The sequence below is a fragment of the Momordica charantia genome (genome assembly GCF_013281855.1).
Source record: "Momordica charantia cultivar OHB3-1 chromosome 2 unlocalized genomic scaffold, Mcharantia_2.0 BLBB01000002.1, whole genome shotgun sequence".
Classification (NCBI taxonomy): Eukaryota; Viridiplantae; Streptophyta; class Magnoliopsida; order Cucurbitales; family Cucurbitaceae; genus Momordica; species Momordica charantia.
In genome coordinates, this window is record NW_028275160.1 from 1,107,245 (window position 1) to 1,128,479 (window position 21,235).

The following is a 21,235-nucleotide window of genomic DNA, read 5'->3' on the forward strand; positions in this document are numbered from 1 at the left end:
GGAACAGTAGCCGTAGCTCTTGAATTTGAGTTGCCGAAGGTCTTTGTTCGTCTCTGTAATAACAGACCCAAGTCTTAGAATCGCACAAGAACTGAATTGACTGTTGAATTTTTCTTCCCAGATTCCGAACCATCTGTTCCTGAATCTAGGGCTTCGAATTTCCAGAATTTTCTTTGCAAGTGAGTGAGTTCCTCTTTCCCCTGACTCGATTCTTGCAAGATTCTTCTTCTCTTCTACCTTCTGTCTTCTATCTCCTCTCTTCTCTCGTATCTGTTATTACTCTAGGCTTTTCTCAATTCAGTTATCTTTCTTCCCTTTTTGTTTTGTTTTTATTTTGTTCGAGTATTGTTCTTGACTTCTCGTTGCATGGAATCGCGCCGGCTTGGGTTTCTGGATTCATGCGACTAGGATTTGGACCACTAGAGTGGAAAATTTCACTGTGTGCGTTTTCTTTGCTTAGGGAATGGAGTGCGAGTGGAATTGAGATCTCGACGGGAATTTAGAAGTCATGAGTTCGGCGATTTTTGCTCAGTTTTTTAGAATTGAACTGAAGTCGTCGTGCTTTGTTCTGCCTCTTCGAATTTTTATACAGTCTCCCGGTTTTTTGGGCTTCGGTTTCTCTTTGTTCATTGCATGTGGGGATTCTGGTTTGCGCACCTCTTAATTGCCAATTTTAGATTGATTGAATCAACTTGCGGCGCAATCCTGGCAGTTGTTTTTATGTTTTCTAATTTTAATTGACTTCTCGTGCGAATTAGGTTCGAATGTTGTCGGCTTAAAAACGAGCCAAAATATCCAACTGAACGTCTTTTATCGAACCCTTTTTGTAACCACTGCCCTTGCATGTGGGTCATTTGCATCTCAACTGAAATGGCAAGAAGAGCTGATTTAGAGAGAAGAGAAGATTTTAATACGAGGCTCTAAATTTTGATATGATATTTGAGGCTGGGGCGTTTTGGAGGATTCATCAATATTATCCTGCAACTTACTCCCTTCTCATTTTTTATACTTCCGAGTTGTGGTTGAAAGAGTGATAAAAGAAGGTCACCTGTTAATAATTTCTAGTCTAGCACGGAAATAATTGAGCTCCAAAATAAGATATGACGGTGGAAGTAGATTAAACAAGTACTTTGAAACTTGTGCATGGAAATAAATTGATTTCCACTCAACATTACAGGAATTGGTTTATATTTTGAATTAAAGATTAAAGATGATCTTGGCTTGAATTTTTGGAGTTTGTTCGACATTTTATACTTGTATCTCTTCAAATTTGAAAACCTAGGAGTTTCAAGTTGTGATTTAGCTGCTATCAGTAAAGCATTCGCAATTCCAAGTTCTGGCAAGCACAAGTTAGATACTTATTTGGTTTCTGTCTTCCAAATCATGGAACCCAGTTAATGATAGATAACCAGCTCAGCTTGGAAGCGAATGATGTAAAGGTGTAGAGAATTTTACTTTCTTTAGGTGATGAGCCTCATTCAAGCGAATGATGAGCAATTCTCTACACAAGGATTGGATATAGTTGTATATGCTCTGGGAAAGAACTAGATAATCATTATTGAAAGGAAATAAGAAGCATAGTTAATTGTTAAGAATGGCTGTTGCTGCTGCTTGAGGTTAAGTTTTTCTTGGTGATTATCTTCTGGTCCTGGCCTTTCCCTATGTTTCCTCCCCAGCCTCTTAAATACCAAGCCACTCTCCAATCTTACAGAAAAATATTTTCTCCCTCATTTGGGACCATAAAATTTAAGCTGTAAGCCAAGCTGGCTATTGAATGTTCTTTTTTTAGTTTCCTTCTCTTGCAACGTGCTATTTTAAACCATAGGAGGAGTGAAACTATTTCCCTTTTCTCTTCAGAAAAGAAAAATGGACTGGAAGATCTCCAAGGTTTTTTTAATCTTAAGAATGATGCTTCACTTTTTTTTTTTTTCCCCCTTTAATTTCTTATTTTACTGCTTTTCTCATAGGGGGAGTGGTTCCCCTGTTTATCAAACACTGGTTCTGCATGCATGATCTGTTTATTCTAGTCGACTCCATTCTTTTATGGTATCTGACAGGCATCATTGTCCAGAAGGTATGCATTCAAAATCTAAAAGTGTGAATCAACTAGAATCTGAACCACCAAATATGCAGCAGACTGGTAGTTATTCTGAACCTTGGTGGCGCAGTATTGGGTACAATCCTATCTCCCCGCCAGCAGCAGGAGGAAATGTGTCCAATTCAACATCACTGGAATGCACTAATGGTGCTTCCGAATCTAATGAGGGTCAGTCGATGTCAAATGATGATTTGAATGAAGAAGACGATGATGATAACACAAAAGACTCACAAGGTATGGCCTTCAACAATAATGTAGACATGTTTGCTTGTGAATCTTATTATAGCTCTAAGCAAGGCACTTGGTGTTTTTAGCCTTTTTAGTTATGAGCTGAAAATATTATACATTATCTTGGAAGTTGAGGACAATATTAGCTTATTGGATTGTTAACAAATAACAAACATGTTATTATCAAACTCAGCTGCAAGTTATGGGCAAGAACAGCACAACACCCAGCGTGCTGTTTCAACTGCACCTACAGTGCATGGTGGATGTATCACACAACCTCCTCAGCTGGAACTTGTAGGCCACAATATAGTGAGTTTTTTTTTTTTTTTTTTGCTATAGTCTGGTTGATTTCTTTCTTACTGTAGAGACATCTTGATAGTATACTTGCTGACTCTTAGAGTCCAGTTTTTTAATATTGAATAACATTGGATTTTCATCCGATTTAAGATATTTCTGAATTTAGTGGGATTACTAGTATTTGTTATTTTTTGCAGGCGTGTGCATCAAATCCATATCAAGATCCTTATTATCCAGGACTGATGACTGCCTATGGGCATCAACCTTTGGTATGTAGTACAGGTTAAAATCATAAAAGATAAGGTGACAATTTGTATACATATATATTTTTCTGGTAACTTTTGCACCATAATCACAAATTTTTAAGGTATATATTTTAGCCCTGGTAACCTGGATGTGTACTTTTATTTTTTCTTTTTCTTTGCCTTTTCAATTAGTCAGGAACTTCATGATTGTTTCTTGTCCAGATTTTCACTTTCTCAAACCATCTTAGTAGAATAGCGTGCAAATATCTGGTGAACTAACTGAAATTTTCCAGTTTCTTGGAAGAGGCTGTAGCATGATTATTGTATTATCCTTGCCTGTAAATATATTTCTTGGCCACAATGAAAAGGTCTATCGTCTATGTAAAGGATATCTGAGATCATTGTGGAATGTTATCAATTTTTCCTGATAAGTAAGAGTTGATGTTGGCACCTGACAAGTACTTCTAATTGCAGGGTTATCCTCCTTTTCTTGGGATGCCACATGCTAGAATGGCTCTGCCCCTTGAGGTGACACAGGAGCCAGTTTTTGTGAATGCCAAACAATACCAAGGGATTCTAAGGCGAAGACAAGCACGTGCTAAAGCAGAGGTCGAGAATAAACTGATAAAAGTTAGAAAGGTACAACTGCTATTCGAGTAATTGTCTGTCATGTACTACAGCTTGGCTCTTATCGATGTTAATGTGGCTGGGTATTTGGCTCTCTTGTTCATTGTACTCACAAGCTACCAACATCATTATTAATTGTATTTTATTTTTAATGAAGTTCATTCTTCATGTATACTGCAAATTTGATTGAGTACTTTTAAATTCTCTTACTGAGAAGTTTTTACTCAAACTGTTCGAACCCTTACATGTGTGTTAAGGGCTACTGAAAAATTATTTTGTCGTGCTGGACAGTGAAGTGGATGTACTCACATAGGCTTTGTTAAGAAATAGGTATAAGCTTTTTATCATTGGTTATTTTTCCTGGGAACATAACTTTATTTTCCTATTCGACTTCTTATCTTGGATGTTTAGGATATTGCTAATGGCATATAGATTATATTCCAGCTACTATCTAATAATCAGATTCAGTGCAAGTGGGAAGAAACCCAAGTTTACAAGCTTAACTTACTCTAGGGATCCTTGAGCGCTAAAATGAATGTTGTTAGTACAAACACGTATATGAATTACCAAGTCATTGTCTCAAGACCATAAAAGACTGATATAAAGATGAGTCAAAATTTGTCTTTCAAAATTTCCGGATTTCTTCTTCTTGTATATTGTTCTGCATAGTTAATTCATTACCCTTTGAGACACAAGGCTTGGCTAGCTTATATGGGCCAGGGTTTGATTTAAAAAATCAAATGCCATTTCGTTGTTGGTTCTGTATGTTTGATGAGTGATGATTGTTCACCCCCACCTCTTCTTTTTCACGTCAGAAACTAATGCAGGTAAATTTTTCTGAAGTATCTCTAATATTTAGCTTGTGTTCAATGTTTAACAGCCATATCTTCATGAGTCTCGTCACCAGCATGCCATGAGAAGGGCAAGGGGTAGTGGAGGACGTTTTGCCAAGAAGAGTGAAGTTAATTCTTCGTGCTCTACTATGAAGGATAAGGAATGTGGATCTGGTCAAGCTATCTCATCGCACTCAGCTAGTTCATCTGGTTCTGAAGCTGTGCCTCGTGTCTTGGCTGAAACCTGGAATTCCTCCAATGGTCAACAAGAAGCAAGGACGCAGTTGCATGAGACATATGAAGCTCGTACTTATGTAAATGGCAGTAGCCATTTTCAAAACTACAGTAGCTTCCAAGCTTCATCATATGCTTTACGTACTGGCGAGAGAGGTGAAGATGGAGACTGTTCGGGACAGCAACGAGGAAGTATCTCAGAAAATCAGGCGGCACAGAGGCGTCTTGCCATTAAGTGAACGTACTGAAAATATGGGGTACCCCTTGGTTATATCTGTGGGGCTACATTCCCTGGCAGTCCTCTGCTAGGCGGCAAATCATTCTTGGCTTTGTTCTGGTGCATGTTCCCAAAGGAGATGGGATGATCTAAGTTGGCCATTTGGACCCTAGTTCTAGTTAAGTCCTTGGATGCTTTATTTCATCAACCTCCCCCATTTTTAACTTGTGTATAGAACACTCCATAGATTTCAGACGCTGTTTTATTTTATTTTCCAAACCACCTTTCTAGATCAAATGTTCAACTGTTGTGTACTTGTGAGTGTGTCAAAGCTTGAATTGTGATTCTTGATTTAGTTGCAAAGTTTGCGAACTGTCAAGCCTTTCAGGTTCCAAACATGATTCTTTGCTATTGTATGAATCCTGATTTCAGCCTTTTCTGGAAAGACTGGAAAAATGAACTATGCCTGAAAACTGATTATTTGAACACCTTGAGAGGATCCCGAGTTGGTCGTGTTTTAAACCATTTCAGGTGATTCCGATTTGTGGGAGGAACTTAGATCTGATGTGCTTTCTGGATTGCAGGTTTCATGTATGCTTGATTAAAACTTGAAGCTGTGTATTTCCACTTGTGGAAATGAAAGTGAAAGAACACTGATTTCACTTTGAAAAATGCGAACGAAATGAATTCAACTCAAGCTGTTTGCTGTTCAGAAAGTAAAGTCAAACACAGCGGGTTCTCGCTTGTCATTCCCCAAGTTACTTTTGAATTCTCTTTTGATTCTGTGGAATGCTGAATACCTTTTAAGAGGAAAAGCAATTATTCGTACGTACTTGATATATATATATATATATATATATATTTTAAGAAATAGCTTCCAAACAAGCCGTTATTTTTTTAAGGAATGTTCTTCTCACTTCTCTTGTCTAATCTTGTCAGATATTTAAGATGGAGTAATATTATCTCTGGCGGGAGTGAGGACAGCCATATTCTGGACAAGATCCTGCTAATACTTGTTGCCAAACACTCCGGTCTCATCTTTAGGATCACGCAGAGAGCCGCTTCAGATTCTTGTGGCTTCGGGGAAATGACATAAGACTATCCTGAAGGGCATCCGCTTTTGCGACTGTGGTTAATTAGCAGCACTCAGATGCTTTCTCTTCACTCTCTCTTCAATCAGAACCAGTGGCCACTCTCATCTCCGCCATTGTCAGCCACCAAGAAATGCTATGGTGTTTTGAGGAGAAGGAATGGTCACCCATTTCCTTCTTCTGCTGCTCGCAGTTGCATTGTGTGTGCAAGGGAGAGAGATTCACAGCAATTTGAGATGGACCCAGATAAGGCCAGGCAAGCCCTTCAAGAGCTTGATCAGCAGCTTCAATCTTTCTCCAAAAAACAAGTCACTCCTCCCAAGATGAAAGGTACCCCCCCTCTTTTCAATACTAATTCCAAGTCAAATTTGTTGCTGCTCAACTTTGGTTGAAGAGTTGATTGAACTGACTCGATGAGGGACGATATCGATATGGATTAGACTCCTAATTCTAAGTAAAATTTGATGTTTCGAAACTTTGGTTGAAGAGTTGATTGAATTGATTCGAAGCAAGGGCAATATCGAGAGAACATTAGTGTGGTGTATTTGTAGTTTGTGGAAGCTCTTGCTTTTGGACCAAAATTCTGCGGCAATAAAAATTAGTAGCTAGTTTCTCTTTTCTTCCCAGATGCCCTGAAAATACCATGATCTGCTTCTGTTGTGAGAATCAAGAATATGAAATGCTGGGTTGTGGGAGTGTTTCTAACATACGCATGTGGTTTGCAAAAACTTGTGCAGCTCAGGACATGAAGCTTCCAAGAAATCAAATCAGAGGAGAAATGTCAGAGATTTCAGGATCCCTTTTAGCAAATTCAGCTGTTTTTCTCTTCATCTTCTCCATTCTCTACAATGTGCTGTTTTATACAGTCATAAAGCCTTCCATTGATGGTCCACTAACAAGTTCTATCAGTTCTGAGAGAGAACCCACTGAGCCACCAGTTTTGCAGCAGCTTCCACTTTCATCTGAGTTCATACCCTCTTCACCTCTTAGCTGAATTTTTATATTACTAGAAAGAAGATATTACAGAAATTAAACATGGGTGTTAAATTTGTATCAAGAAAAAAGTGATGAAAATGACTGTTTACACTTTACAGTATATTGATAGTTGAGCCAAATAAAACGTGTAAACAAGCAAGTTCGTGAATTAGTAAACTCAATTAATGTAACTCGTAATATTAATAAACTCTAGCTTAGAATAAGGAAGTTTTATGTCCTAAAAACTTTAACTTGGAGGCAAACAGCAACCTTTAGGTTCTAACTTTGTTATAATGTGAACAAATAGAAAATACGTTCTCTGTGTTATTGAAAAAATGCAAAAATTACAACTATGAAAAATTTGTACAATTGTTTTTGGAGAATTCTGGTTACCTTAAGAATTTCAAGGGGTTGAATTACTGAAGTGTTTAAAGGCCTCTACAATTAGAGCATCTCTACATTATAAGCATTGATAGGTTGGTTTCACTCACCAGCCACTTAGCACGGCCTCGAGATTTGCGACATGAGATGGATGATCGGTCGAGCGCGATTTCATTGCATATAAAGTTGGAGTTCAATCGAGATTCTAAAGTATGGTTCATCGACTTTGTGGATATGATGTGTTCAATTTCGGACCTCAATAAACTCTCTTCTATGCCGCCCAACAACAATCTCATGCCGAACCTTTAATTTGAGCAATTGCATCTAAAATATAAACAAGATTTCCATATGATAAAAGAGAGTTATAAATAACCCTCCAAATCCAACTACAAAGATTATACCTTGAAGTACACTCTAAATTAAGATTTAAAATTAATTAATTTTGATGGTATTGGAAAATGAGTCATTAATTTGACTTATTATCCAATGGAATTATTTTTCTGAAATGCAATGATTATTGGTAAATTTGTTGGTAAATTTAAAATTAGGAAAAACGAAAAAAAGAAATGGAGGTGGTGGATTGAAAAAGAGGGAAGCACAGAGGTGGGGGAGGAGGGTCTCGTTGGTGTTCCCGTCTGGGTTGAAAGAAACTTTGAATCCAAGGTGGGGGGAAGAAGATTTTTGGAGGAGGGAGGGAGACACAGATTCTGAAACCCAATTCCAAATCAAATCCCCATTCACATTCTTGAGATTCATCTTTCTCCTTCAATTTCCAGATTCAAATCCTCCAATTCTCCTCCCCGCCACATTCTTCCCCTTATCCGGCCATCTTCTCCGGCTGTTCCTCCCAATGTCACCGTGCTTCAACTGAAAATTCCAGGTGCGTTTTGTTTTGTTTTGTTTTGTTTTGGTAGCATTTCTCTCTCAATAGAAAAGATCGTTCTGGACCACGTGGGATTGTTATGAACATGAATCAAAATCTTTCTCTGTTTGTAATTCTTGTTTTATTCTCTCGAAAATTGTGATATCTTGTGGAATTTCCAGATGTATATTAGTGGAAATCATCGTCTCCGTTATCTATCTCCTTATATGTATGAGTATTTACTTGCCAGCTTCTCGTCTGAGGACAAAAGAATCTTTGGATCTTAACTTGTATTTTGGTGTCGTTTATGAATTGCTACTTTTCATCTATGTTTCTGACCCTGAATGTGTTTTCTTGTAAGGCCTGAGCATTTCGACATTTCTGGATCTTGACCATGGGTAATTGCTGTGCTACTCCTGGAACTCCTTCGGCTAAGCCTAAGACTAAGACTAAAGGCAAGCACAAGAAGAAAGGTAATCGGTCTCCAACTGACGACAACAGGAAACAAGTGAATGGTGCTGGTAACAAGCTTCGGGTTTTGAAAGAACCAACTGGTCATGACATTTCAGCTCACTATGATCTCGGTCGCGAGCTCGGTAGAGGTGAATTTGGAGTAACGTATTTATGCACAGATACTAATACTGGTGAAAAGTTTGCCTGTAAATCAATATCGAAGAAGAAACTTAGGACTGCTGTTGATATTGAGGATGTGCGGAGGGAGGTTCAAATTATGAAGCATTTGCCCAAGCATCCGAATATTGTTACACTGAAGGACACTTATGAGGATGATCAGGCAGTTCATATAGTGATGGAACTGTGCGAGGGTGGGGAGTTGTTTGACCGAATTGTTGCAAGGGGGCATTACACAGAGCGTGCGGCAGCTGTTGTTATGCGGACGATTGTTGAAGTTGTTCAGGTGAAAAGAAAATGTCGGTTAACTTAAACATGGAAGATTTTTATCTTTTTTGTAAGTTTAGTTTAGTTATAACTTATAACTGTCTTAATTTATCTGAAATGAGCAAATGTTAATATCAAGGCTTTTGGCATATTTCAATCTTTTCTGTTTACCTGCATTTCGCTTTACAGGTTTGTCATAAACATGGAGTGATGCATCGTGATCTCAAACCTGAGAATTTTCTTTTTGCAAATAAGAAGGAATCATCCCCATTGAAGGCAATTGATTTTGGGCTGTCCATCACTTTTAAACCAGGTATTACGGCTTGTGTTCAATCGACATGTGCGATTCATGTTATCGTTTTGTTGCTCTTGCCACACCTTTCTATTTGCTAATGTCATGAAGAGTCCTACTAAACATTCATGTTTCTATTGGATTAGGCGAACAATTTAACGAAATAGTAGGCAGTCCTTATTACATGGCCCCAGAGGTCCTGAAAAGGAATTATGGTCAAGAAGTAGACGTTTGGAGTGCCGGGGTTATCCTCTATATCTTACTCTGTGGCATCCCACCATTTTGGGCAGGTTTGAATTTTTGTTCTCTATTCAGTCAGTTCAGGTCTTAATAGACCATCTTTTTAACGGTAAAGGTCATATTTTGAAAAAAATAATGAATTCATGTACCATTTTGTTTAAATTTTAGTTCTTATTACTCGTGGCTAGAATCTTCCACACAACTAGCCGGTCGGTGTGTAATTTTTGTAATTAGTTTTTCAGGTTTCCTCCTCATAAGTTGCATTCCAATTTTCTATGTAGAAACTGAACAGGGTGTAGCACAGGCAATTATTCGCTCGGTTATTGACTTCAGAAGAGACCCATGGCCTAGAATCTCTGATAATGCAAAGGACCTCGTAAGGAAAATGCTTAATCCTGATCCCAAGCGGCGCCTTACTGCTCAGGAAGTTCTAGGTACTATGTACACTGATTTCACAAGCATAGATCTAGCTCTTATATGAGAATTTGCAAACAGTACCTGAAATAATGCTTTGTGCAGACCACCCATGGTTACAAAATGCTAAGAAGGCCCCTAATGTTCCACTAGGCGAGACGGTGAAAGCGAGACTCAAGCAATTTTCTGTGATGAACAAGCTGAAGAAACGAGCTCTGAGGGTAATAAAGAAAGTCATTCGGGGTGTTCTCTAGATTTAAGATTTCTTGAGTTATAAATGACATTCCATTTGATGATTATCCGTAGGTGATTGCTGAGCATTTGTCAGTGGAGGAAGTAGCTGGCATAAAGGAGGCATTTGATACGATGGACGTTGAGAAGAAAGGGAAGATACATCTCGAGGAGCTACGAACTGGGTTGCAAAAGCTTGGACATCAGATTCCAGACTCAGATCTTCAGATACTTATGGAAGCAGTATGTACATTTCCCCGTTTTGTTTTACTTTCATATCCTTCAGTGCGGTACATTGAATTTGCAATCTTCCTTCTTTCTTGGAGTTGTATAATTTCTCAATTAGTGAAGGTGTAGAGGGTGATATTCTCTAAAATGAAACTGAAAAGCAAGGGAAAAAACACTTGTCAGTCTGTTTTCTGGAGTAGTAATCAGATTTTGAGACACAATTACTGAGTCAACTTTTGCTTTCTACAGGCTGGTGTTCATGACGATGGAACCCTGAACTACGGAGAGTTTGTTGCGATTTCAATCCACCTTAAAAGGATGGCCAACGACGAGCATCTACATAAAGCTTTTTCATTCTTTGATCAAGATCAGAGTGGTTACATTGAGATCGAAGAGCTTCGAGCTGTGCTAAATGATGAAGAAGAAACAAACAGCGAGGATGTCATCATTGCCATTATGCATGATGTCGACACGGATAAGGTTAGCATCGCGATCCAGTTTTTAGAACGCTTCGTAATTCTATGATAGAAACCATAACTAGAGGACAGCGACTTCCCAAGTAGTCGAGGTACTTAGATCCTCCTCTACTTATAACATGTTCCTTGGCTAATTACTAATATGGACTTGCTATCTTAATAAACAAACACTCCCAGTGGCATTCCTAAAATTATAGTTCCTGTTTGGCGAACATCTGAAAGTTGTTCAGCTCCATAGATCTTATAGATGTGGAAACTTTTAGGCCAGTTCTTCCAACCCTTTTATTCTCCTTGTATAGGACGGACGCATAAGCTATGAAGAGTTTGCAGTCATGATGAAGGCGGGCACCGATTGGAGAAAAGCGTCGAGACAATATTCACGGGAAAGATTCAACAGCCTTAGCTTGAAGTTGTTCAGAGAAGGGTCATTGAAACATACTAGTTAAGGTAGATGAAGATGAACCGTCTGAAAGATGAAATGAATCAAATGATATTTGAAGAATGCAAAAATTTGGAATATATATATATTTTTATATTTATATTTATATTTATATTGGGTTTTCTGCAATTCATTTGTGATTATTTATTAATACTATAATCTATTAAAATATATTCCCAGTGAAACCATTGGAGGATCATCGAGGTCCCAAGTGTGTGAACTGTGAACATATTCTTCCTCCCAAATCACTCTATTATTAGAGCTTTGCTTGTTTTTTAAGGTAGAGCTGTTGTGAACTTACCATTTTGCCCTTCCATTTGCTGAAGTAGAGTTAACACTTTGTGGGATCTTCTTGCCAATTCCAACCTCCATTATTGACTCCTCCACATTCATATTCTTTTAGAGAGGGAGAAAAAGTTTTTCTTTCATTATTTTCTGCAGACATGGCTTTAATTAATAGTTCAAATGCTTGATGTATATAGTATAACAGACAAAAGACCACCAAAAAAATCCATTCATAGATGTACAGATAAATGTATGAACTTTGATGATGATACGCATGCATTCCAGATTATTCACTTTTTTAATTTAACATTTTTAATCTTGATCTTCAATGTGCTTAAAGATGAGTCATTTGGGTCCTTAATTCCTTTTGTAAACCTCCACCAGACTGAAAGTGAAACTAAACAAGCAATCCATAGTAAAATTCTGGAAAACCAAATCTAATCTGATTATTAGATTGCATTGGTAATTATAAGTTTGGCCTATGAACTACCAAAATTTTGTCCATTTAAGCTTCCAAAAAGTTTGTAACAACTCCTCAATTTTTAGATTGTATGTATGCAGTTTGAATACTTCAAAAACTTTGAGTTCGAGGAAGAAAAAGTAGAGAAAGACATCAAGAGGTTCATGGCAATTCATTGCTTTCTTTTACAGATTTTACAATCAAACACTGAAACCAAACGAAATGGTTTTAATGGAGAAGAAGAAGTAGAAGACACAGCAGAAAAACATCTCTCTCGATCAGTTGCGACAGATGCGCGCAGTGGGCATTGTGACGCACACCGGAGCATACTTCTGTTTCGCTTCTGCGCTGCCGCGCTTCGGCTCGTCCGCCATCGCTGCCTTGGCCAAGGTGGCCGCAGCCACCGTCACGGCGGCCGCCACCAACTCCCGCCGCCCCTGCCAGCTCTCCACCTGCACACTCCTATTCATCTCCAAGTTGGGCTTGGACGCGTCGTTCGCGGCGGCGGAGGCCTTGGCCACGATTAGGGCTCTCCGGGTAGCGGCGGAGGGATGCTTGGCGGTGAGGGGGAGGAAGGAGGCTGCGATTGCGGTGGACGCCATTTTTGGGGATTTGGAGAAATTGGATTTGTGTTGAGAGAGAAGAGAGAGTGGGAGAAGAAGGATATAGTGGTAATGTTTGGGAGTGGGAGAGTGCCCAATTCGTTCAAGGTTCATGTTCTTTCCATCATCCATTTCCTTATCCAAAACAGATATTCTAACCACTAGTTCTTTGCCACGTGTCTTTTTCCTTTATCTCTATAAAATACCCTACTACTTTCAAAAATGAAATTTGGTTTCCAGTCAACCACATAATTGAATGAGAATAAAGGTTTGGATTGGATTCAATACCAATTTCATCCGTTTGACTCTTAGTTTCGTCAAATTTTACAAATTATCTTTACTATTATAGATATTACCATGTTGAATGTGTGACATATTTTTTAGCTAGTGTAATTGAATTCGCTAATTGTATTAGGGTTTATAACTGAGTAAAACAAGAGAAAATGTGAGTTTTCAAGTAGGTGAAAAATAATTTAAGGATTATTTATAAAGCTTAACTAAATCATAGATAACAACTTGAACTAAGGCATCATGACCAAGAAGTCATGAGTTCGAATCTCTCACATCTCAAACTTTGTAATAATCACTTCCTTTAAAATGGTGTAATCTCATTCTTCTCTTACTATTTCATCAATCTCATTCTCAATCTTATTATAGACTATCAAAAGTTAGAATGAGGTTGAGTTATCAAATTGTTTAGATAAGTTTGATTTAAGTTTCAAGTTTTTTTAGTACAACAGATATGAGGATGGGGGATTGAACCTCCAACTTCGATGAAATGAGCAAATGAAACCACTAAGATAAGTTTATGTTGGCCATTTGAGTTTCAAGTAGTTGATGGTATCTTCTATTATTAGTCTTTATTAAACCAAAACCAACCTAAGCAGTATTTATGATATAGTCAATTATACGTTGTCGTCCTTAATTTCATTTCACTAAATTTATATGAAAGAAATATCTAAATTATTGGAAAAATATAAAAAGGGAAAGTACGAGGATGATTAATTTTTTACTGGATTATTGCGTGATTCTAGTTTGCATGACATGTCAACCGGCGATTTGATATGAACTCGTATATAAGTTTAGCTAGGAACCAACAAACAAAACCTTGCATCGATGTGGTGCTCAACCACGTATACTTAGAAAATTAAGTTAGTACTTAATTCTAGCTTGATGTAAATGTAAGAGATTCTGTATCTTTTAGAACGTGAAACTCCGCCTTTTATACTAAAAGTATTAGGAAGTATGGTTCTCTCATCACGATGGTTGTACCTATCATTTAGCAGTAGCTTCTGCCGATAATCAAAAGATTCGTTACTAGTAGAATTGGCGGATTTAATGCCAATCAAACTTCCTCATGTCGGAGTCGAGTTGAGCTATGCTTCTGGACACGTGGGCCACTGCTCGTCCTCGTCGTGTCTGATTTGAGGCATGGATACACGTTTCTGGCCCGGGGTCCTCTTGACCCCTTAACAGTATTATATTGTTAAAATATAATATTTAGAATTAAAAAAAAATGGTACTGTACTTGGACCGTAAACCTGAGTATCTGTGTGGTATAGGTATAGCAGAGTGTCGTCTTTTACCATGCCGATAACCAGGGCGACATTTTCAAAATTTGAAAGTTTGGAAAATAGATTGGGCCTTTAATCGGACTCTTTTGGGCTTCGGCCCACGGGCCACTGGACTTGGGCCCCACGCCCAACTAACCAACCACGTTTCATGCAGCCCTCGACTCACTCACCAGTTGTCCACCTTATTTTAATATTTTTCAAGGGGCATTTTTGTAAATACATGTCGTTATTTTATTTTATTTATTTCTTTTTTCGTTTATTTTCTTTTTCAATTTTGAATGCATCAAAACAAAAATTAAAATTAAAAAAAATAATAGAAACATTGGAAATTCTGTTAGCAGTGCCCTTGAAATACAACATACAACAAACTTAATTTTAGAAAACAAACTTCATTATGTTATTTCCAAAATTTATACGCATAAAAACGTTTTTTAAAATGGGAAACAAGAAACCAGGGGCGGGTGTACGAAGGGCTGAGAGCCCCCCGAACTTTTAATAATGTAGAGTAATAATATACAAATGCATAAATTGTTAAGATATTCATCATTGCTCCAGTGGTTCAAGTCTCCCGCATCTTCAACCAAAACCTGTGTTCGAGCCTTCATCTCAAGTTTCTTTTCCTTTTTTTTCTTTTGAAAAAGAATAGTATAGTTTAAATTCTGAGGACTAAGACAAAAAGAGTTGGATGATAGCTATTTTTGGTTGTACTTGTAGGCAGAAATAATATGAAATATGGATAAAATGAAATTTGGTTTTTATCAAGGTATTGCTTCAAAAAAAAAAAAGAAATTTAAATAGGGTATTAAATTTCAATTTACATGTCCGCATTTCGTCCATCTTTTTATATATTCATAGATTCAATATAAATAATTAATCGACATTTTAAAATGTTCCAAAAAAATTGACATAATATCACTTAGACGTAATATTAATATTAATAATTTAAAATTTATTTGAAAAATATGATTTTTTTTTTGTTAATTTAAATATATATTACACTTTTGTTTTTTATAATATTTTTATAAATATCCATCGAATTGAGATTTCAACATGATTTTTAAAATTTTGATTTAAACTACGTATTTATTTTTTCTGGAATAAATATATTATTGTTTATTAGGAAAGAGAAAAGAGAGAAATTTTGGCTAAGAGATTTGGGAAATAATCATGTGCGGTAACTAAGAGTGATAGTTAGGGTCAGAACGGTCACATCATTCGTGTGAGTTTCTTCATTTGGTGCGCTCTTCTCAACTTCTCTGCCCATTGCACTATTTTTCTTTTTTTTCTTTTACAGTCTTTCCTTCAATTATTCTTTCCCATTTTTTCAAAATTTTCTTGTTCTTATTTTGAATGTTCAAGAATTATTGGTTCTACTCAACATTTGAAATATCGATACCACGTCGATGTCTCAATTTTATCATGAAAATATCGATACTCATGGATATTGTTAAAAAATTATGAAAATCAATCCATTCATCCAAATTAATTAAATTAATAAATATTTTTAAAATTTGTATTTCTAATAATATGTTCTCATCAAGATGTCAATTTACTTCTCATGCCTTATGTTGAACTCATTGACACATGAAAATGTTGACAAAAATATTCAAATGCCAGACATTAATTTAATATTATTTTTTTAGTATGATATGTGGGGTGGAAGATCGAATTCACAACTTCTTGGTTTGAGACATATGTCAATTACCGTTGAATTATGCTCGCTTTGGTATTTAATATATTTGTTGAATTATGATTTTAGTTTCGGTTTCGATATGAATTTTGTAATTTTAAATGCCAATAATTCTAATTTTTGTAAAAGATGTAGGGTGTTTCCCAATTGCTACCCTTACTATGATATTATGTGTAATTTATTTTTTTTAATGAAATTGTTCCCATTTCAACATAGGTGTTTGTGTTATTATTACAAATTTTTCGTTACAAATATTTATGATAGAGAAATATGTCAACGCTAGCATAATTCAATGATAATTGATAAATATTTTCAATCAAGAGGTTGTAAATTCAATCTCCCACCTTACATGTTATACTAAAAAAACAAAAATATAGAAAAATATGTCTATCGGAGCATTTTGAATTTTAAAAAGTGCAACTTTGTTTTAAAATATTACAAACCAGTTTTTCTACACATTTCTCAAATAACAACTTGATGCTGAAGAAATAGGCTGGAGAAGATGGAGTTGAGATTTAGATTTAATTAAATTAACAAAGTTTATTATATAGTGATTTTATTATTTTGAAGGAGGGTGTGGTACATTTACAACGGTAAAAATTCATGAAACTGCGTGACCAAATTGCAGAATTCAATATTAAATTAAGCCACGTACAATTTTATAAAAATAACAAATGGAAGTTAAAAACCAATTGAAAATTTTATTTATGTAGTTACTGTTTTAACTTTTTTTGTTTAGAAGGTTCTGCTTTAATTTATTAATCTTAACAATTTTTTTTTTCTTTTGAGGCAGAATCCTAGCAATACTTAATCTAAACTTAAATAATTAAGTGTATAATTCTAAAATCTAATAATGTCTCACTCTCTGTCAAGAAGAATGAAGATATTGTCATTTGTTATTTGTCAGTGGAAAGTTTGAACCCCATAATAAAAGGAATCACATTAAAAATTAAAAAATATATAATTTAAAAAAAAAATCCAAGCCACCCGACCAAACCAACAATTCCCTTAAACGGCACGTACAAAATACAAATATTTTTATTGGTAAAATAGGCCACCAATCATATATATTTATATGAAATTTGGCTGACACATACACCTTGTTATCTGTGACTGTCGTTTCCTTAACATTAAAATATTTACCTTGTCTTTTTTTGAATTCTATTCTTTTTCCCTAAACGTTTATATATTTTACTTTATTTTAGATTTAAATACTACTTATGTCCTGTATTATTATTTTTTTGTTGTTGTTATTTTTCCATCTACACACTATCAAAATATTTATTTTAGTCTATTTTCAACCTCGATTTTTTTTAATCGTTTTACTTCCAAAATGTGCATTTTTTCGTTGTATTTTTTGAAAATTGACATTTTAGTTCCTATGGTTAAAATTTAACACAAATGTTCCTATTTGTAAAATTTAACACAAATTTTATACATATTAAAAATCATTTTAATACAAATTTATAGCTACGTTTTAAAAAATTAGTGATCAAAGCGTCATACTAAATATGTGATAAAAAGAAGTGAGATAAAAATAAAAATACCAAAATAGTTACTTGAAACAAAGCCAAAAACACAAAAATAGTAACTAAACCTTTATTTTATCAACTTTGTAACAAAAAAAAAATCTTAAATTACAACCTTGATCCACAATTTTGCCTAATTTAAAATTATAAGTTTAAGTACTTAATAAACACAAATATCTAAGTTAAAAAAATTATTAGCCGCTTTTTAAAATTTAAGAACTTATCGAACACAATATTGAAAGATTAAAAACTTATTGTACACAACCACAAAAGTATAGAGAACACTTATAATCTAACCAAAATTATTTTAGTTATAATAATTAGTTAGTTTTAATGAACTAGAAAATTGATACATATACATCTTTGTTCAATATTTATTTGATTAATAAGGGACCATTTGGTAACATTACTGTTTCTTGTTTCTCGTTTCCAATTTTCTTAACAAATCTATGCATTTTAGAATTAACTTTGTTTCTTGTTTCTCTCCTTTTTTTTAACATTTTCACAATTCTATACAAATTTTTGAAACAACCAAAGCAAGTTTCTTTTTTTTGTTCCTATTTCCAACATAAATAATAAATAAAAAATTTATTTTATCATACTTTAATTCTTAGAGGTTGAAACTATACAATACATTTTTCTTCATTAGAAGCAATGAAACATAACGTTACCAAACGGACTAAATGTCTACACAAACAAGTAGAGCAAGTGTCGAGTTTCTTCCAAATTTACTCACTTTCTATGAAAGATGTAAAAACTTTAAAAATACCTAATCAGCCTAAAGAAACATCCGTAGTCCACTTATTTAATTGATAGATGTCTATATAACATATAGTAGCTAGATGTCAAGCTTCCAAATACAGTTAATTTCTAAACCCTAATTAAATACAACTTCAAACCAAACCCAACATTTAAAAAAGTTAATGCTAGAAGAATGGCAAATAAAGTAGGGCAAGTATGTTTAAACAAATTAGTTAGTGTGGGTGTGTTTTGAGTTTGGGTTTAAGGATTTGACCGTTGTGCATTGAATTGCTTAAACAAATATTTTTGTTTTTAAATTGGAGCAGAAAGAACTCGTGGTCTGTGGCGCTGAGCTGACTTTATTGTTTAGTGGTTTTTGGTTTGGTTGCCCAAAATCCGAATCCTTCTTCCTTTTTCCTTCATATATATGTCCATTAATGAAAACCGGTGGTGCTTGTGTTGTGTTGTGTCACTCACATTTCTCACCATTCAAGGAAATAAATTAGGCCATGCAAAAGGAAAAAACATTAACACACTACTCACAGTCACACATTACAGCTACAGCAGCAGCTTTCATTTGAAATCTCTGTACTCTTATTACCAGTTACCCACTTCACGAGGTTGCACGCCTCGATTCCTTTCTCTCTCTCTTTCTCTCTCTCTGGTTTTTGTTTTCCATTTTCGAAACCCATTGGGAAAAAAACGAAGAGCGATTTTTTAGCCTTTAGGTTCGTATGTCATCTTTGGCGACAGTGACTGCTACGAGAAGGCCGAAATGGCAGTACCCGCAACCGGCGCCGCCGACTCCGAGGATCCTCCACTTCCCGAGGAGGCCGAGGACGAGGCGCCGGCCGTCCAAGGCCCTGCCGGCGCCGGGGAAATCTATTTTGGGGTCTGACGGGAGAGGGAAGCTGGAGGCCTTGTTTGACCAGGAACGGGAGTTTTCGAGGGAGAGCTTTCCGGTTAGTTTGCTGGAGGAGAGAAAGAGTGGAGGTGGCGGTGCGGCGCCGGTGGAGGAGAAGTGGAGGTTTCAGGCGGAGATGTTGAGGGCAGAGTGCAACTTGCTGAGGATGGAGAGAGAGATTATCAATAAGAAATTGGAGAAGATGAAGCTTCGAATGGAGAGGACTCTGAAATCAGCAGTTCAAGCTCTTGTTTCCGTGAGTATTATAGTCTTCTATTTCCATTCCATTTCAGTTCTCTGTTTTCTTTCTAATTAGAATGGAACTCAAAATCTCTAAACTAGAACTTTTGATTTCCGCATTTGAAATTGAGCTGAAACAGTAGAAACTAATCAATGAACTCAATCCTCAATAATCATGCTTCACTGTTTGGTTGCTCCTCAATCCTTAGTAACTTCTTCTACAAAGCGATTTTGTTGTTAACTGGAGTTGGATTTGAGTTTTCTGAGAAATATTGGCACCAGATTTTTCATCTTCTGAAAACCAAGTTTGATGCAGGGGAGAAACAAGATATATGAAGGCAAGGACATGAAGATGGTGTTGGAGGAAGAGATCAACTATTTGGGTCAGAAACTCGAGAGATTGCGAAGGGGCTCGAGAGATAAACAAATGGAGGTTAGAAAGTGCAGTAATTTTGACAAACGAGCGTCATTACTACAGAGAAAGCTGGAAAAAATTGGGGAGGATTCGGATGAACCGATTGTTACAGAGAACAAGTCTTGTAGGGATCATGAAAGCTTCGTATCAAGTGGAAAGTTAAATGTAAGAATGGCGCAAATATCTAATAACCGATCCTAATTTTTTCCATATCTAATCTGTTTTCAACTTTGAAGAATGTTCAGGTGGAGGTTTTGAGGAGAAAAATGGAAAACCTGTCAAATGGAACTTTGTTGGAGATGATGAGGGAGGAATGTAGGTCTATGCTTTCCACTACAGCTACCACGAAAATCAGAGCTGAACATCCTGATTCTTCCATGTCAAGACAGGTAAATTTCTCTAGTCAGGCAATCGATTTCAACCTAATTTGAATAGAATTCAAGTCTATTTAACATGAATGATCTGTTTTCGTTCAGGACTGGACATCACAAGAACAAAATCAATGCTCAGGACATTGCAAGGCGATTATTCGAAGAATCATGGAGCAAGTTAAAGCAGAAAAAGATCAATGGTCTCAAATGCAGGAGATGTTGAATCAAGTGAGGGAGGAGATGGAAGAATTGCAGGTTTCTCGAGAGTTCTGGAAAGATCGAGCCCTAGAATCCGAGTCTCAAATTCAATCTCTACAATCTTCAGTAAGAGCATTTCTTCTCAAAATACACATATCAAAAAAAAAAAAAAAAAAGAACAACTACTCCATTACCATATATTACCTTGCAATCTCTAATCTGATGATTCAAAATTCCACTTATGCTAGGTCGAAGAATGGAAACAGAAGGCGATGGCGTACGAAAGCAAATCGAAAGAAGCAGAGAGATCGAAGATGAAGGGACATGGAAAAGCTTCCTTACCAGATGAGATGGAGAAGCATGTGTTGATTTGCCGCATGAAGGAGAAGAATCCTAACCTCCATACACGCGATGTTCGAAGCAGGCCTAGAGAAATCGCCATTGATGAACAACAACAACAACAACAGAAAAATCGTTCGCAAATAAAAAAACTTGAGAAATCTCAACGATTACCTTTCCGAGATATTGCTAACCTTGTTCATAACTAAATTTGAACGAACTCCTCGTTAGCTCAACGAAATTTAACTTAATTTTTATGCATTGATTTATTTCCTGAAGTTGTACATGCATTTTCAGTCTTTACCCTTTATAATAATTTAAAGATTTGCAAATCCGAACCTATTCCGAGGAAAAGCCATCTCGAACAAAAATCGTACGTATTTATAATATATATATATGAATTTAAATAAGATTCGAACTCACCCTCTTTTAATTTGAAATATATGTCAATTATCGTTAACTTATACCTGTGGACGGTTTGAATTTTAATTTGAAAGATAAAAATGAACAGAAAAATTTTATAAATAATTAACATTATCTAAAATTTACTCACTCTACTAATTCAACAATTAGTGAAGCACT

The 21,235-nt window shown here is 36.0% G+C and overlaps 5 protein-coding genes across 11 annotated transcripts; 4 read left to right on the top strand and 1 right to left on the bottom strand.

Annotated features, from left to right (window-relative positions):
* Positions 1-5,175, top strand: LOC111017316 (nuclear transcription factor Y subunit A-1). 6 transcript variants are annotated; one of them, XM_022293031.2, is made up of 6 exons: positions 1-183; positions 2,058-2,332; positions 2,520-2,635; positions 2,821-2,892; positions 3,343-3,507; positions 4,376-5,175. In XM_022293031.2, the coding sequence occupies exons 2-6, from the start codon at positions 2,077-2,079 to the stop codon at positions 4,799-4,801; spliced, it is 1,035 nt and encodes a 344-aa protein (XP_022148723.1). In that variant the 5' UTR covers positions 1-183; positions 2,058-2,076; the 3' UTR covers positions 4,802-5,175. The 6 variants fall into 6 exon arrangements, with proteins under 6 accessions (XP_022148723.1, XP_022148724.1, XP_087977120.1 ...); XM_022293032.2 differs by having other exon boundaries at positions 2,072-2,332; XM_088120994.1 differs by having other exon boundaries at positions 2,075-2,332.
* A 147-nt stretch (positions 5,176-5,322) lies between these two features.
* Positions 5,323-7,014, top strand: LOC111017318 (uncharacterized). The gene is made up of 3 exons (XM_022293035.2): positions 5,323-5,604; positions 5,719-6,200; positions 6,608-7,014. Exons 2-3 carry the CDS (start codon positions 5,930-5,932, stop codon positions 6,862-6,864), a joined length of 528 nt encoding a protein of 175 aa, XP_022148727.1. The 5' UTR covers positions 5,323-5,604; positions 5,719-5,929; the 3' UTR covers positions 6,865-7,014.
* Positions 7,015-7,791: 777 nt separating this feature from the next.
* LOC111017358 (calcium-dependent protein kinase 8) lies at positions 7,792-11,434 on the top strand. Its single transcript, XM_022293098.2, has 9 exons — positions 7,792-8,106; positions 8,450-9,004; positions 9,175-9,298; positions 9,424-9,567; positions 9,799-9,951; positions 10,037-10,152; positions 10,238-10,405; positions 10,640-10,870; positions 11,166-11,434. Exons 2-9 carry the CDS (start codon positions 8,483-8,485, stop codon positions 11,310-11,312), a joined length of 1,605 nt encoding a protein of 534 aa, XP_022148790.1. The 5' UTR covers positions 7,792-8,106; positions 8,450-8,482; the 3' UTR covers positions 11,313-11,434.
* A 765-nt stretch (positions 11,435-12,199) lies between these two features.
* LOC111017359 (Photosystem II 5 kD protein) lies at positions 12,200-12,745 on the bottom strand. Its single transcript, XM_022293099.2, has one exon. The coding sequence runs from the start codon at positions 12,650-12,652 to the stop codon at positions 12,329-12,331; it is 324 nt and encodes a 107-aa protein (XP_022148791.1). The 5' UTR covers positions 12,653-12,745; the 3' UTR covers positions 12,200-12,328.
* A 6,066-nt stretch (positions 12,746-18,811) lies between these two features.
* Positions 18,812-20,943, top strand: LOC111017315 (myosin-like protein). Of its 2 annotated transcripts, none has more exons than XM_088120473.1 (5): positions 18,812-19,346; positions 19,647-19,910; positions 19,982-20,134; positions 20,222-20,440; positions 20,563-20,943. In XM_088120473.1, exons 1-5 carry the CDS (start codon positions 18,921-18,923, stop codon positions 20,860-20,862), a joined length of 1,362 nt encoding a protein of 453 aa, XP_087976599.1. In that variant the 5' UTR covers positions 18,812-18,920; the 3' UTR covers positions 20,863-20,943. The 2 variants fall into 2 exon arrangements, with proteins under 2 accessions (XP_087976599.1, XP_087976600.1); XM_088120474.1 differs by having other exon boundaries at positions 19,991-20,134.
* The last annotated feature ends 292 nt before the right edge of the window (positions 20,944-21,235 follow it).